Genomic DNA, 18,052 nt, shown 5'->3' with positions numbered 1-18,052 from the left:
TGTGAGAGACTTACAATGATCGATCAGCTTCAAATTTTCAACACGTATTCCTCGAAACTTTTTTCAGGTAAAAAAGTTCGAGGAATACGTGTTGAGAATTTGAAGCTGATCGATCAATTCTCTCTCAGTTAGTCATATATTATTAAAAATAAAAATATTCTATTGCATTTTTGTTAGTATGTTTGTTTTTACGCTGATAATTACATGATATAAGTGAATTGAATTAAACTTTGTATCTTCAGATATCAACGAGTGCTCTGACAAGCCCGATATCTGTGGGGTAGGCCAATGCGTCAATGAGCTGGTAGCTATCGTTGTATTTGCCCCGACAAGTACATGCCTCTACCAAATAACAGTGAGTATTTTGCCTCTTTGTAACAAGTTTTTTACCAAAATTCAATATTTTTCCACAAATCTGATCTCAAGTAGCCTATTAAATTTAAATTCAAGTTTTCTTGTCCTTTTTGCTTTGTAATTCTTCTTCAGAAGGATCCTGTGGTCCACCTTATCAAAAGTATTTAAAATTGTACTAATTTCTTTGATATTGATTTGTGAAACCTTCTGCTTGAACTTTGGATGTCAGTAGCTGCGAGTTTCCGAGTTAAAAGAGTGGAAGATCGGGGCACGGAGCTTCGCTCCGGATTACAAAAGCATAGCAGTATAAAAGTATAGTTTATATTTATTTATGGATAAGCAGGACACAATTCTTCAAAATGATTGGGGAAGGACTAACAGGCACAGCCCAAAACTGTTTCTTCCCTGAATTTTTACACTAAAAATAGTCCAAAAGTAGGCTAGGTTCCATACACTTGAATTCAGGTCCAATTTCCAGTCCAAACATTTGAAAACAGAAAAGTTCGAATTTAGATTGTTCACAAATCAAATTGAATAACAAAATAACAATCAATAGTCACTTAAAACTGTAAAATAATGATTAATATTGAAAATTTTGATATACTATATTTGCTACAATATTTGTTAGTATAAATAAAAAGTAATGGATCTTGAATAAAATAATATCGTTGCTAATGTCAACAAATCAGATATTTTGATCAAGTCGGTTAAAATTTCTAGTATTTTCTATTAGAAGAAAGCAAGCTTTATTTAACAAATGTAAAAAGGAACCATTCAATTTAAATCTGAGAAATTATTTTAGAAGTTATCGAAATAGATTGACAGTCCTTATAAGAGAAGCTAAACGATTGTATTATAGCAGAAAAATTGAGGAGGCTGGAAATGATGTAAAACGGACTTGGAATGTAGTTAGGGAGGTAGCTGGTTGTAAAATAAATGCTCTTCAGCGAGTTTTCCCAGGGATGAGACCTAGTGCAATCGAATTTTATATCATAAACCTACTATATGTTCCAAATTTCGTGAAAATCGTTAGAGCCGTTTTCGAGATCCGTTGGACAAAAATAAATACCCAAATAAATAAATATACCGTGTTCTGAAAAATGCTGCCCATAAGTCAGGGCGTGATTCCTCACATCAAAAGAAGAAAAAAGTTCCAATTAACATAGGTCCGAAAATTCTTTGTTACCAATTTATACAGGGTGTAAGATTTCGTCTGCATTCCTTTGCCCCTGCTGAAACGAAGCCCAACGGGTATTTGGTAAATGTTAATCAAGATATACAATTTAGCGTACTTTATGAAAAATTGAATAAAACCGTTTCCAGACTTTCAGCTACAGAACTTCTAAGATATGTGACGAAATACGAAAAACTTAGTCCCGAAAAACGAGTTCCTTTAAGATTTGAAGCAGATTTACTTTGTTTAATGTACAATAAACACAAGATATTTTTTCACAGAACTTGTAGAAAATTTGTTTTCGAAGAGAAAGATGTAGAAGTCTATGATAGACAAACGCAACCTCGAACAAGTAATCCTCAATTTTATACAATACACATGAAAAATAGAGAGCTTACCAGATTTTGTCTATTTTCATGCGTTTTGTATGTAATTAAGGATTATTTTTCTAAGGTTGCGTTTGTCTATTATAGGACTCATTCTACATCTTTCTCTTCGAAATTAAATTTTCTACAAGTTCTGTAGAAAAATATTTTGTGTTTATCATACACCTAACATAGTAAATCTGCTTCAAACCTTGAAGGAACTTGTTTTTCGGGACCAAATTTCGCGTGATTTGTCACATATCTTGAAAATTACTGTAGCTACAGGTCTGGAAACCGTTTTATCCCATTTTTCAGTATATTTTACATAAAGTAAGCTAAATTGTACATCTTAATTAACAGCCAACAAATACCCGTAGGGCTTCGTTTCGGCAGGGGACTGAAATCTTCCTCATCCTTGGGGAAGGACATGAAAATGATAATAATTATTCATCCTTGGAAAAACAGATAATAATTTCATCGTCTGTCGATAACAGAAGATGCGTGTGCCTGTGTGGGAGATCAGCCGTGTAATCAATCAGTTTACTGTATCTCACGATAAATATAATCTAGAAATTTTAATAGACTTGATCAAAATAATCTGATTTGTTGACATGACATGGTATATCATCTTGCGATCTGCTTGTGTAACGTTCGTTTGCGGAGCAGAGCGTAAGTCTGAACGCACCTTTTCAGATTATGATATCTATTACAATAGATCATTGTAATCTTTATTATACAAAGCTGCAGGGGAAAGTTTTGGTTAGGCTAGATTTGTCTAGGTTGGGTTAGGTTTGCGTTTTTTCAGATTATGATATCTATTATCATAGATCATTGTAATATGAATGAATGGCTGATTGATTGTTGTATTGTTACAATGCTTGTGTTTGCAGAGGGTTGTGTGGACATGCGGAAGGAGGAGTGCTACATGGAGTACAGTGGAGGCGCATGCTCATCAGCCATGTCCAACGAGCAGACCAAGATAGTGTGCTGCTGCTCCATGGGGGCCGCCTGGGGTCACAACTGCGAGCCCTGCCCGGCCACTGGAACACGTCAGTACCCTTTCACTTGAATATGCCATGCTCTATATACAGCGTGTTTGAAAAAGAACTCCCTTGTTTTGATGTGTCATAGAATCTGTAAAAAGTTATATACACTATTCTAGTTTGTGGTGTTTCAGCAACTGACCCAATTTTTCCCCCCTGCAGTTGGCATACCTGCTTGACCTTAAGACGGCGCCAGAGAACAGTTCCTTCAGTTGACACTCGCTCTCCGGGAAGGTGGATAGGGAGAGCTCGCCCAATTGCTTGCTTGGCAACCACGAAGCCCGGACTAACCCCTCAGAACTTTTTCTTTTGGAGACACATAAAAAATGCTGTGTACAGTGAAAAAATCATTTTTCAATCAAAAAAGACATAAACCATTTACGGAAAAGAATCGTCACGGCTGTTGGGACAGTTACACCTGATATGTTGGTGAATATATGGCGAGAGCTTGAATATCGTCTCGACGTGAGCAGGGCAACAAATGGATCCCATGTTGAAATGTACTGATGTTGAACAAAACTTGAAGATTCTCTCTCTCATTATGTACTTGTTGATGAAGTTTTCCATTAATTTTACACATTATAGCTATACCTAAAAGTGGGGAGTTATTTTTCAAACTAGTATACAAAACTAGTATAGTGAGGTCCACGTTATAATGGCAGTGTTTGATTAGCAATGGTATTGCTATCCTTGTCTATCATTTAACAAAGTGGATAACGCTATCTCTTTCTCGCTTCGCCCTGTTGCTAGATCGTCTTTGAACAATGTAGAATTAATATTTAATTAACAAAATATTTCATCTTAATTATGAAAATTCATTATTAAATTATTGAAAAAATGTAATTGATTACATTATTTTAAAGAAGAATGAACCGTTAATAGCTGTAGTTTTCTGCAAAGTGTGAAGTTTTTAGCTCAAAAATTTCTAGTTTCATTCAAAATTTAGACTCTTTAAATAATTATCAAGTTACTGTTCTAGATCTGTTAGTATCTATTTGATTCAAAATTTGCTCGTTATCTGAGTATTTAAGAGCGTAAATTGTATTTTGAAAAGTGAAAGTGACATAACCAACATTTTGATTTGAACAGTATACAGTAGTATAAATTGGAAATGGGACAGTTTTGGGCATGAGCCTGTTGTGCCTTTCCTCATGTTAAGTATTTGTACACAATGTGATAAATAAATGAATAAATATTACATCAATAAACCTGTATCAGCTTCCGTATTAGTTCAAAATTTAAATAATCTTTATCCACAAAAAAGTAAATACGTCAGCAGAGACAATGTATTGTACTGTTACAGTTTGTTGCAAAGACCTTAAAGATGCAACTATCTCTTTGGTTTGTTGATTGTATCGCAATGTCAAATAATAATATATCGATATTGATGTACGGTATCGATAGTAATATGAATATTGAATATTGATTAATATCGATATTGGATTACCAAGTAAACAGCTGGTTTGTCTGGTTAAACTTTATGAAATAAAGTGTAATCAATTTGTTTGTTTGTTATATTTGAATTTGATTGCAAAACGCTTCATTTCTATCTTTGATGTTTGTGAATTCAATTTGTAATAATAATATTGATAATAAAAAAATAAGTTTCAAAAAGAGAGTAATGTTTCAATATGCATAGTGAATATCCCCCACAAAGACAACAAGTCTGGGTGTGGGGAATTCCATTAACTGCATTATGGAAACAATAACAGTTGAAGATCTACAATAAATATAATAAAACAAAAGAATAAAGCTGGGTTTACACCAAAGTTATTAACAAAATGTTAATAACATAATCCTTATAGATTCTATTAGATTGAACGGAACTTGACAAACACATATGTTCATCATGTGTATAATAAGTTATACATTCAATCTCATAGAATCTATAAGGATTATGTTATTAACATTTTGTTAATAGCTTTGGTGTAAACCCAGCTTAAGTACACGGTATTGTAGATATAGAAGGCATTGACAAGACAGAGGATCGGCAAAGTTTTTCTCCTATCTTTCTCCACTGCCATTATAACGTGGACCTCACTATAGTCCAGTCAAATGCTCATTTTCCCAACATTTTGGAATTTTCATAAAATTTTACCATTTTATTTCGAAAACCACTAGGGCTCATCCCTGGGAAAACTCGTTGAAGGACATGAAAAGGATGATCCTTGGAAAAGCAGATGATAATTTCGTGTTGATGTTGCTTTCCATGACGAAACACTATATAATAACTCTGTTGTAGTTCAGACACTTAACACTGTTGTGTTACTTGTAAATATTTGAAAAACACTTACTTTTGTTGGAGTATTGAGGAATGCATTTCACTCCTGAAGAGGAGCTTCATCAGCCTGCAGGAGTGAAATGCATTCCTCAATACTCCAACAAAAGTGAGTGTTTTCTCAAATATTTACAAGTAACACAGTGTCTGAATTACAACAGAGATAATTTTCGTCATCTGTCGATAACAAAAGATGCGAGTGCCTGAGTGGGAGAGAGACAGAATCATGTTCAACAAAACAGTTTTGGGCTGTGCCTGTTAGTCCTTCCCCAATCATTTTAAAGAATTGTGTTCTATCAATAAATAAATAACGAGCGAAGCTCGGTGCCCCGATATTTATAGTGATATCGTAATATCGGAGTATGGAGGAAATTCCTTTTCCTTTCATAAAATGTAAAATTTCAAAAAAAAACTTGTGTATACATCGACACGCAGTTGAAAAAAGAATATTCCTGCCAAATCTCATAGATTCTATCAACGGTTTGGCCGCAAATGAATTACATACATACAGACAAAAGAAAATCAGAGTTATAACATAGACCTCACTGCGTTAGGTCAATGAAAGTGGTTGACAATTTTAATTTGTGTTTTCATTATTTATTTATCCATCATTTACAATCAACTTAAGGACAAAGTAACAGACTACAGCCCAAAACTTCTTTTCATCATAATTTCATAAAATAAATTATGATAAAGTACTACAACATATCACACAACAAAACTGTGATGACAAAAAATGAAATGTTGATTTATCTCTTTTCTGTATAGGGCTACTTGTAATATAAATACTAGTAGTTCTGTAAACAGTAGACCTCACGCAGTATTCTCATCCATAAGTACCTGATTGAAACTGTAGACCTAATGGAAATACAGCCATAGACTGGCTTCTCCACATATCTGTGTAATCACTTGTCAGCTGATTTATGATGAATAATTCTATAGTCTGATTTTTACTCTAATATTGGCTTTTGAAGGAGGCTCCTTTTTCCTTTTATATTATCCTTGAAATGCAAAATTCCCAAAAACCTTGTATATACGTCGACGCGCAATTAAAAAAGGAACATACTTGTCAAATTTCATGACAATCTATTACCGCGTTTCGCCGTAAATGCGCGACATATAAACATTTAAACATTAAGAGAAATGCCAAACCATCGAATTGAATCTTAGACCTCACTTCGCTCGGTCAAAAATATAAAGAAAATATAAATCAAAATAAAAATAAAAAGTGATATCACTTGAAAATGGCATCAATGTTGAAACATGTTGTGATAAAATAATTCAAAAAGGGTACTGAGATTTCTATTTTCTTTATATTTGAAATGTTGATTGTTTGTTTGATTGTCAGGTGAGTACACAGTGCTGTGCGGCTGGCCGCAGCCGAACGGTCGTGTCGTCAACCCGATGACCAATCAGACAGAGGAGATAGACGAGTGCGCTCTGATGCCTGGCATGTGCTCCAGTCACGGCAGATGCCTCAACACTCCCGGCAGCTTCGAGTGCCACTGCAACCGTGGATTTGTCTACGACCACGACTCTCACCAGTGTATAGGTCAGTCTCCTCATCCTTATCCTCCCCTACCCCTCCTCATCCTCCTCCTATTCTTCCTCCTCATCCATCTCTATCAGTCTCCGTTTCCTCCTCCTACTTCTTCTTTTCTTTTTCCTCTTTTTCTTCTCATCCTTCTTCTCCACCACCTCCCTCCCCTTCTCCTTCTCCTCCTACTTCCCATAATTTAATAGAATAGAATAGAATAGAACTTTATTAACATAATTCAGATAATACAAAAAAGAGAAAAAGAAAACTCATTCACAAAAACACCTCGTTTGAAAAATGAATTCAAAATAACATAATATGTTCTCTTTCGACAAAGTAAAAAAGTTCTTTAGGCTTGGCCGAAGCCGTCAGCCGGGTTGATAGTTTACAGTCCTTATAATGTAAATTTATTGCAGACACAACACCATGCTCACACACTAAATGCTCAGAATGCTTACACATTCTCACTATGACACTAATCAAGTTCAGTATGGGCGTCAATGTGGCTGGACTGATCAAAGACAAATAAAAACTTTAATTATATTTTTTTTATTTGAAATGAATAATATAATACATGTTTTATAATAATTTATGATAAATAAATGACACAATAATCTATCAAACTATCAACGACTTTATTATTTACGAATCAAAAATTAAATTCCCTTATCAACTCTTTTCTATAAGCCCAAGCCTCTCTCAAAAACCCGACCAGACTTTGCCAACATTTACCGTTTAAGTAATCTATCACTGCCTCTCTTTCCATTGACCTTCTTTTTAGCCATTTCATCCTTATCTCTAACAGTATAGAGCAGCTACCAATAAAATGAAAGATATCCTCTGTTTCTTTGCTGTTACACATTGAACAAATAACAATTTCTTCTCTATGTGGGCTATGATATAATGAAAATAATCCCCCTCTGGCTTCAAATATAAATGATATAACGTTGCGCCTATTCTCATCATTGATATAATCTATCGTATTATCAATTTTGACAGCTGCGTACACCTTATGGAACTGGGAACGCTCTCGTCTTTCTAGCCATTTATTTTGAAAATTTGTTTTCATTTTTATCAGTGCCCGCTCCCATGTTGCTTCCCACCCCGCTTGCCAGTTGCGCGCTGCTATCGGCAATTCGATATCATTATCACTCAATATCCTAGTCCATTCCGAATACCATCCACACGTTTCTTCTAAATAGTACTTCGCAATCATTGATCGATATCACTCAGCCGGTAGCTCGAAAGAGTGCAATGTGTATTTAGTGTGTGCTCGCAACGTATACAGCCACAAAATATCTTTTCCGGTCTCCAGATAAATCATATAATTTGGCGTGTTTTTTGGCAAACCATACATTCTCTTAACAAATGATCTTAAAAATATCTCCAACTCTTCTCTCTCCATATACCCCCAAACCTGAGCCGCTTTTGTCACGACTGCTTTACATATTGTTTCAAATATCACCCACTTCATGGATAAAGGTGCCTCTTCATTCAAGATAAGTCTGCGCCATACGCTAATAATTCCAAATTTTGCTGCTGTCAATCTGCCCTTGAAATGCTCGGTAAGTGACAATCTCGAGGAAAAAACTACGCCTAGATATTTATAAGTATTCACATTATTCAATAATTAAAACATTAATATATGCATAAAATGAAAACAACCCTGAAAAGTAAGAATCATTATTAGACAAGATAGATGAATCATCTATTCATATATATTTTTAATCTAATGTTTCCAGAAATGGCATTAGGTAATACAGAACAAACTACAAGTATAAATATTTCAATAATACACATAGCATAAATAAGTAATCCGTTGTTCTATTTCTAATATGTTTCCTGTTTTATTTGGTTTGAATCTTTTAGAACATAGAAATTGTCCATTTTTTGTGTATTAGAATATGGGCTTAAGTACACTCAACAATACATTTTCCATTTTTCGACCGAATTTGATTTATAATGCATGATTTTGAACTTTATAATGCATGATTTTGGACCGCCTTGACGAGCCGAGAAGAATGAAGTGTAGTACGATGAAATCTGAGCATTGTGTCAAAAGTTATTAGTGTTTGAAATTTTGATCCTTGAGGTGTCCTTAAGCGCGCTTCTCCACTAGGAAATACTGAAATGAAGTGCATCTAACGGGTGATAAATCTCATAAGAACATAATCTCATGAACTTATGTCATTGTGCGAAATACCAATGTGAGGACAATATAGTTGGTGATGATGGTTGAAGCTGAAAATTTGGTGTTTTTCACAATACAAGGACCATTGTTGTCAGGTGTACCTGGAAATCTATATGAGATAGAGCGCTTTACCTGATCTCAGATTGTAGAGCACACAAATACGCCCAGAGGGATTTTGAATTATCGGAATATATTGTTGATCAAAAACAAAAATTCATCAAAATTGATTTTTTCTTCAAATTTCACTCTTTTAGCAAAATGAAATTTTGCATGAAGAAATTGGTTCTGGACTTCTCTTATGCACCCAAATAATATATTAAAAAATCAGAACTACAATATAAATTGCATGCATCAATGTATAATATCGGGGCACCGAGCTTCGCTCGTTATTTCTATACATTGATTAACAGAACACAATTCTCCAGAATGATCATGTTTATATTTTACGTCAGCTTATGAATTTCGAGGATGCGATATTTTCATTTTCCACTGACTCACTCGCTCACTCACCTTTTTACTATCCACAGCTGTTTCAGCCAAGGATGAATTATCCTTTTAATGTTCTATCTAATCACAGTAAATTGAGATTGATTCCCAGTGGAATGCGAAAATTTCACTCACAAAGGCCCAGTTGCACAAAAGCCGGTTAAATTTTAATCCTGTTTAACTTCACGTGAACCAAATCAGAGAAGACCATTTCAAAAAGATGGATCCACTGGAATTAATCAGGATTGAAAATAACCCGGCTTTTTTGCAACCGGCACTAAGTACCTGATTGAATTAAAAAAGTTCAGCAGCTGAGTCATAATTTTGACATAGTCCCACTCACATGAACTCACTCACTCACTTCCATCACCAACAGACGACGAAATAATTATTATCAGCTGTTTTTCCAAGGATGAATAATAATTATCCTTTTAATGTCCTTCAGCGAGTTTTCCCAAGGATGAGACCTAGTGCAATCGAATTTTTATATCATAAATCTACTATGTTCCAAATTTCGTGAAAATCGTTAGAGTCGTTTTCGAGATCCGTTGAACATAAATAACCCGATATAAAAATAACCAGATATATAAATTGCTCGCTTAATATAATAGGATAGTGACTAGACTAGTTGGAATACATTCGTAATCTTGCCTTTGAAATTTCTTCATGAAAAAATTCACTTCCGAAAAATAGTAATATTGTGAAAGTAATAAATTATAACTCTTGACACAACCCATCCGGCCTTGCTGATATTGGTGACTAGCAGGTAGCCCGTGCTCCGCAAGGGTCTATTTCAAAACTTGACAAACTGAAAACTTGTAACGAATTCTTGAAGAATTGAAAATAGTCCTATAACCATCCTCGGTTAATTAAGAATCTATATGCGAAATTTCAAGTTAATCAGTCCAGTAGTTCAGACGTGATGATGCGTCTAACATAATTTTCCTATCCCGTACGTGTATAAGCCAGTTCTTTCCTTTATTATAGTATAGAAGAGAAAGGTAATTCAGGTAATATTCACTTTTTTCTTCATTGGAGCTTCGCCAATTGTTATTGAATGAGATTAAAATCATCAAGTAGGCCTACCCTTACGATAATTCAGTTTTATAATTATTAATTCATTTATATTTTCCTAATTTATATCAATTTAACTGATTCAACTCTGAAATTAAACTCATTCATATCAATTCAACTCTTAAATTCAAATATAAAAAGGATACTTTAGTTTCATTTCTTTGTTATTTTAATCTTCCCTACTTCCTAATACTAATAAATTGTCCAATGCTGGTTGTGTAATTATTTTTATTATAATTTATTCTAAATTGTATAGCTTCTTGAAAAAACATCCATAAATTATGTTTGTTTTTTTTAAGATGACAACGAATGCCAAAGAATACCGAGTCCATGCCGGGGAAACGCCCAGTGTGTCAATTCAGTAGGAAGCTTCGACTGTATCTGCCCAGAGGGGTATAAGCTGGCAGTTAGTATGCGAGAATGTACTGGTAAGATATTTCATGTTGAATTATTTTTTATATCATGCAACAAATAAGTATCAAAGTAACTCAAGTATAAAATATATTGAAAATCAGTTTCAGCTTCTATATGAACTTATGATTGATCTGCTCTAGTGAATGTCTATTTTGCACACATCCAAAGTCTTTCAGGGCCGGTTTCCGAGCTCGGGATTTAGCTAAGTTCTAGACTTTAAACGGCTGGAATCAGAAAATTGGCTTTCCGAAACGGGGCGTAATCGTAGTCATAGTCGAAATCACGTTTAAATTAAATTTCGAAAAACTAGAAAATTGAAATCAAAATAAAATAAAGAGAAAATAGTGTAAAGTTTCAGCTATTTTGAACTATTTAGGAATGATTAGTTTCGTCAAGGAAAAACGTTTCCAATTATAGAAATAAAAAAATAGAGATTTATTTTGCTGCAAATATTTACTGCGACTATGCCCCGTTTTGGAAAGCCAATTTTCTGACTCCAGCCGTTTAAAGTCTAGAACTTACCTAAATCCCGAGCTCGGAAACCAGCCATTAATGTGGTGTAGCTCTAAAGATTATTGACTATTGTGTGTTTCAAATTACAGTTGTGTTGTGTATGATGTTGTAGTACTCTTTCATAATGAAAACACTAATTGAAATTGTCAACCACAGAACCTGGTTTCATGGCTTTATCAGCCACATCTTCAGATGTTTGTTTACAAATAACTGTCTACACAAGAGAAAATGGTATCCTCCGCCATTTATATTGTGTAGACAGTTAGTTGCAAACAAACGGCTGATAAAGCCACGAAACCAGGCTCTGTTCATGTGGGAGGTGCTTACAGACTTACGCTCTGCTCCGCAAACGATCGTTACACGAGCAGATCGCAAGATGATCGCAGGTCGAGCAAGAGCAGAACGCGAACAGAGCGCGAGCTTGGCAAGTTCCTAGGGCGAACTGAAATTTAGTCGACTGTCTACTAACGTTGTGGCGAACTAACCAATAGTTGCGCATGCGCGGTTAACGTTTTTGTTGGATCAGTTACGACATAGAGAAACAATAGCGTAAGTAGATATCCCATGGTATAGGGAATTTATGTCGCAACTTTTACTGCTATCCCAAGCCGATTACTGTCGATTATTGTCAATTTTTACTGTTTTGTTGGAGTGAGAGTGTATGAACGGCACAATTTGAGAGACTACCAGCGTCACACAGCTGCATGGGAGAGAGCTACGTGAACTATCGGCTTGGGATAACAGTAAAAGTTGCGACATAAACGCCCTATACCATGGGATATCTACTTATGCTATCGTTTCTCTTTGGTTATGATCTCTGTGTTAGCATATAAAATTATCAAAATTAATATTCAATTATTAAATCATCAAAATTAAATAATATAAAATTATAAAAACATTTCTAATAATAGGTACCAGTATTTTAGAATTTAGATGAAAGAAGCCGAACTCCCCCAACCAAGCGTTTTACCTTTCAAAACATTGACAGACATAACCTTTTTTGCAATATACATAATATTTATCATCAATCTATTATATAAGCATAATGTTTCATTAGGCTACCCAGCAATCCCCTGGTCAGAATATTTCATTTAGTTTTGTCACCCAATCAACTGGATTGAACGTTTCACATTTGTAAGGTTAGGTTGTAGCGAAGTCAACAATACGACAAGCGCGCGATCATCCTTCGAACATATTGCGAACCTCAAGCGAACATCTCGCATAACGTGCATGTTCGGAGTTTGTTCAAAGCGCATATATCTGTACGTACCTTATTATTATTCAATAATAAAAGTGGTTGACAATTTCAATTAGTGTTTTCATTTTATTATGTGTTTTTAAATTTATTTATTTATTTATTTGATAGACCTGGACGAATGCTATGAGAAGTCGGGTGTGTGTGTCGACGGCACATGTAACAACTTCGAGGGCAGCTTCCAGTGTGTGTGTCACAATGGCTACCAGCTGACTCCGTCACGTGACACATGCCTCGATGTGGACGAGTGTCAGCGACACCCCAACATCTGCAACAATGGCACATGTGTCAACACTGTGGGCAGCTTCCAGTGCCATTGCTTCCCCGGCTTCAAGCTCAGTCACAACAACGACTGTATAGGTAAACATATCCACTCCATTCAAATCTCAACTGTAGCTATTGGCTACCAGGTTGGGTTAGGTTGGGCTAGGCTTAATCAATCAATCAAATGATTTATTTACACATTGTTGTACAAGTTGTTTGTATCATCAAAATACTAGTAGTTCTGTGAACAGTAGACTTCGCGCTCAGTAAGTTACATTGACCTGTTGTTATGTTTTCTCAAAAATAAATAATTTATCAATTTAAAATGTCTAGAAAAATCCTAAATAAACATGGAGCTTTCTGTCCTATCGTACCGTGACGTGTCGTCCCGGAATGTGAGTGTGAGCGCTGTTATCAGGTCTGGCTGCCGTCGATACGCCAATCCAATCAACCCATCAGAGAACATTCTGTGTTGTCGTGTTGGTGAAAAATCGGTGTGTTGAAATTAACAAAATAAACTACCATAATGCTGATTTCCTACAAACTTCATTTCTCACTTTTCATGATTTTAAAAATCAATTTCTTTTCAATAATATTTGTTGCAATTTTAATCATCAGATTAAAAAATAAAAATGTAAAAAAATATTTTTTATCAATAACTCCAAACTCCAAATTAGAATCATGGACTCAGCTTATGGAAAGACAAAGTAAGTAGACAAAATTCATACAACTGTCTACTAACGTTGATGGAAAGATACATTTTCAAGATGTTTGATGTTTTTGAACGGGTAGTATTATAGTCCACTGGACAGCTGATTTATGTTAAATAATATTCTAAAGTCTGATTTTTACGGTAATATTGGCGTACAAAGGAGACCCCTTTTACTTTTGTATTATCCTTAAAATGCAAAATTATTTCAAAAAACCGTATGTATACGTCGACTCGAAATTCAAAAAGGTTACCTGTCAAATTTCATGAATTTCATCTATTGCTTCGTTTCGCTGTAAATGTGGAACATAAATATAAACATAAAAACATGAAGAGAAATGCAAAATCGTCGATTTGAATCTTCACTTCGCTCGGTCAGTAAAATAAATAAAAACATAGAAGATTTATATGCTATGAAGTAGGGAAGTACATCAATCCTATACTATTAAACGAGCAATTTCTGCCATTTTGTTTTATGATTTTGAAGAATAATTATCGTAATTTTTTTGTAGCTTTGTCTAGTTGTTATGAATTATTGTGCAGTTTCAATTCCGTATGTTAAACCATTATTTAGGAAAAAAATGATAAGTGAAAAAAGCAAAATGGCTGTTGTGTAACTGAAGACTTCCGGACAATTTAAAAATGTTTCTCAATCAGGAACAATTCCTAGAAAATTGGTAGGGAGCTCGTAACCACCCTGTATAATTATTAATGCTTTTTATCAACATTAATTTTTATTTATTGCCTATTATAATTGCCCCTAAGTCATGACATCCAAATATTTTAATACCTGCAGTGTAGTATAGTCTCTGGGTTTGTGTAGTATAGTTTCAATAAGGTACACCCTTTTGTGTTATGAATAGACTATTTAAGTGAGAATTGTATGTTCACCCCTATACTGTGATGCCATATCTTAGTATTCATTCAACTAAAGTGAATAACTTTCATTTGCTTTCTGCCAAATATTTTACTAATTTTATAGAACTTATAATTTACTAGCAGGGCACCCGTGCTTCGCTTCGGGAATTAAAAGATAAGATTATTTTTGTGAACCATTATAATCTAAATTCTACCAACATTGTTATAATCGTTTTTGAGATTAGGCCACAACTTGGCATGAAAACTATTGAGTCAAATCATTCGATTAATCATTGATGTGTTGGAAGTGCTCTGTAGAATAGTAGTCCAATTGCAGCGAAGTTTGTAGAATATTGGGAAAAGGAACAACAGCTATTTGGCTGTTTTAATAAATGACCCCTTTCTCTCGCCCAAGCTAAATTTTGGCCGAATTTCCTCATTCTTTGCAAACAGATTCCGCAACGGACACTTCTGAAGTTTTGAAAATACCCTCCATATATCATACTGAATTATTATAATTTCATCGAAATTGTTTAAGCAGTTATCGCGATCGGATATACAAACAAAATTAAATTAGTCTTGATAGAATAGGATCACTTCATAGAAGCAACTCCCATCATAAAAGTTTGTTGAAAAATAAAAACTATCTATACTCCCAGGAATAGCTCTGATTGAAGCAGCAGTGCCCAATCAATTTGCTCTCGATAAATGCATTTTGATTCGTTCTTCAACTTGGTGCCAACCAAATGAAGTCATCTCAACTTAATGCCAACTTGTCAAAATTATTAATTAAGTTGCCAGTTAACAACTGTTTCGAAGAGATACTCTCTCTAGATAAAAGATCTATAATAACATATGATATGGACATTTCTATTATAATAAGGAGATTGGGAGAAGAAGAATATACATGCTAAAAGACAAACTTTAAACCCTTAAAAACCACCCTTAGAGTTGAAATATCGCCAAAAGATTTGTTAGTGAGCACGTAGGACGTTTAAGGAAGCTATATTCCAAGTTTTGTTGCAATCCATCCAGTAGTTTTCCAGAAATCGTGATCAGTGAGTCAGTGAGATAAGAATTTCATAAGTATAGATTAATATAAGTATATGATTAATAGTTTGAACACTAATTCTGAAAAATCCAGAAGGAAAATTGAAATTTGGGCTTCCAGGTGCACGAGATTGATATTTTTAGAATCTATATTTAAAATTTGGAGATCTAAATCATTCCCGTTTTTCGGGTATGCAATCCACAAATTGACATGTTTTGATGCGAACAAACGAACACACGAACAAACACAACCCTACTCTCTCTTATTATATAGATAAATCTCAAGTTTTTATTGATGAAGTTTATGTGATGATTGCATCTTAAGCACTCGTAATAAGCGATAATAACACATATCTAATAGAATTCTCATTTTCAAAGACAGGACAGTGGCAATCAAAACTAAAGCTGCGTTTATACCAAAGTTAATAACTTAATTCTTATAGATTCTATTAGATTGAACATCTTATCATACCTACACATGATGAACATATGTGTTTGTCAAGCTCTGTTCAATCTAATAGAATCTATAAGGATCAAGCTATTAACATTTTGTTAATAACTTTGGTGTAAACTCAGCTTAACAGTTGTATTTTGTTTCCCTAAAGCTATTTGATACGTACATCTCCCTGAAGTTAGTCGTACAGCGTCAATGTTTATGTGCATATTGAGGTCCACGTTATAATGGCAGTGGAGAAAGATGGCAGAACAACGTTGCCGATCCTCTGTCTTGTCAATGCCTTCTATAGACGGTAGCTGTTACACGTTTATTAATGTAATATTAACTGTTTATTCTCGTTCAAAATAATCTATTATATTTTATCAAGCAATACATATTTTGCAATGATTTCATAGTGAATTTTCATAATAAGATTAAATATTTTGTTAATTAATACATTGTTAAAATACGATCTAGCAACAGAGCAAAGCGAGAAAGAGATAGCGCTATCCGCTTTGTTGACTGATAGACAAGGATAGCAATACCATTGCTTTATAAGATCTTTATAAGTTCCTTGTTGAAAGAATTTTTTATAGTGTAAATGAATTTTTATGTGTGATATCATATAGGCTATATCTATATTTTTATTATGTTAAATATTGAAGAGATTTTTTTTTACATGACAATGTTCAATTGTATAGTTGTGATTCATAATGACTGTACTGTATTGAACAAATAAAAAATATTATTATTATTATTATTGAAAAATATTTTTTGTCTTAATAGCTAAGTAGCCGGAGATCAATTCTGATCTCAAGACTAAAATAGTTGCAATTCAAAGCAGAGACTCATTCACTCTTTTCCAGATCAGAGGCTTAGAAACTTGCCTACAATATTAGTTGTACCAAGAACTGCTGCTCTCTGCATAATTTTCATATGCCAGTTCTCCAACTGCAGTTGTTCCATTGCTTGTCTCCATTCTTTTGTGGCCAGTCCATTGGCAGACACTACTATAGGAATTATTACCACCTTCCTTAATCTATACATATCTTTAATTTCAACTGACAGGGGCTGGTATTTTCTTTCCTTTTCAGCAATGGTACTCACAAGATTCTCATCAAGGGGCACTGCCACATCAATAAATTATGTAAGCCTCTCTATTCTTTCTGTCAAACAAGACAATGTCTGGCCTGTTAGCCTCCACTGCTCTGTCAGTTGTCATACAACAATCCCAAAGAAGTCTTCCCTTTTCACCATTCAAGACCATTTCTGGCTTACACTTGTAATAGGGCACCTCAATCGCTATAAACTCATATCTTTTCGCCAATGCCTGATGAAACACTTTGGCCACAAAGTATTATTAGTATTATTATTATTATTATTATTATTATTATTATCCCTTTTATAAGCACGCTCTTGCGGAAATATTTTCAAAGAAGGGGCACTTTAATGCAACCTTCCTTTCATCTTTATAACACTGTTTGACTATTTTATGAACTTGCGCACAATACGTGCAGTGTCAAGGAGGACAGATTTTTGCATTCTCTTTAGCACCTCGTCTACCAAGTCAATACTTCGACATATTTCCACAACCGACTTGAGTATTAGGCCATTGACTGTTATTACAATTGGAAGTACTCTCACTGTATTCAGCCCATACATTTCCTTCAGCTCAAATGATAGCTCTTAGTATTCTCTGATTTTCTCGCCTCTGGTCTTCTGAGCATTCTATTATTATTATTATTATCATTATTATTGCCAATCAAGCACTGCCATTATAACGTGGACCTCACTATAGTAATTGTGTGTTTGCGTTTGTCAGATGTGGACGAGTGTCACGCAATGCCGCTGCTCTGTCGCAACGGCAGATGTCGCAACACGATTGGGTCGTTCAGGTGTGAATGCGCACAGGGCTACACACTCTCCACCGACCGACAACACTGCCGTGACATCGACGAGTGTCAAGAGGTCAACTACATTAACTAAACTTGTTAATAAAATAACTAGACTAACTAAAGGTCAACTAGATAAACTAACTAGATTAACTAAAC

The 18,052-nt window shown here is 34.5% G+C and overlaps 1 protein-coding gene across 1 annotated transcript in view; it reads left to right on the top strand.

Annotated features, from left to right (window-relative positions):
* LOC111058703 (fibrillin-2) overlaps positions 1–18,052 on the top strand; it is a 341,293-nt gene that overhangs the window by 198,458 nt on the left and 124,783 nt on the right. The window contains 7 exon segments of the mRNA XM_039435620.1: positions 243–299; positions 302–355; positions 2,784–2,942; positions 6,563–6,766; positions 10,802–10,930; positions 12,796–13,044; positions 17,824–17,969. Of these exon segments, the coding sequence (XP_039291554.1) occupies positions 243–299; positions 302–355; positions 2,784–2,942; positions 6,563–6,766; positions 10,802–10,930; positions 12,796–13,044; positions 17,824–17,969 (998 nt within the window).

Source organism: Nilaparvata lugens, chromosome 9 (assembly GCF_014356525.2).
Source record: "Nilaparvata lugens isolate BPH chromosome 9, ASM1435652v1, whole genome shotgun sequence".
NCBI classification, from domain to species: Eukaryota; Metazoa; Arthropoda; class Insecta; order Hemiptera; family Delphacidae; genus Nilaparvata; species Nilaparvata lugens.
Note: the sequence above shows the minus strand (reverse complement) of the source record. Positions and strands in the feature narration are given on the sequence as shown.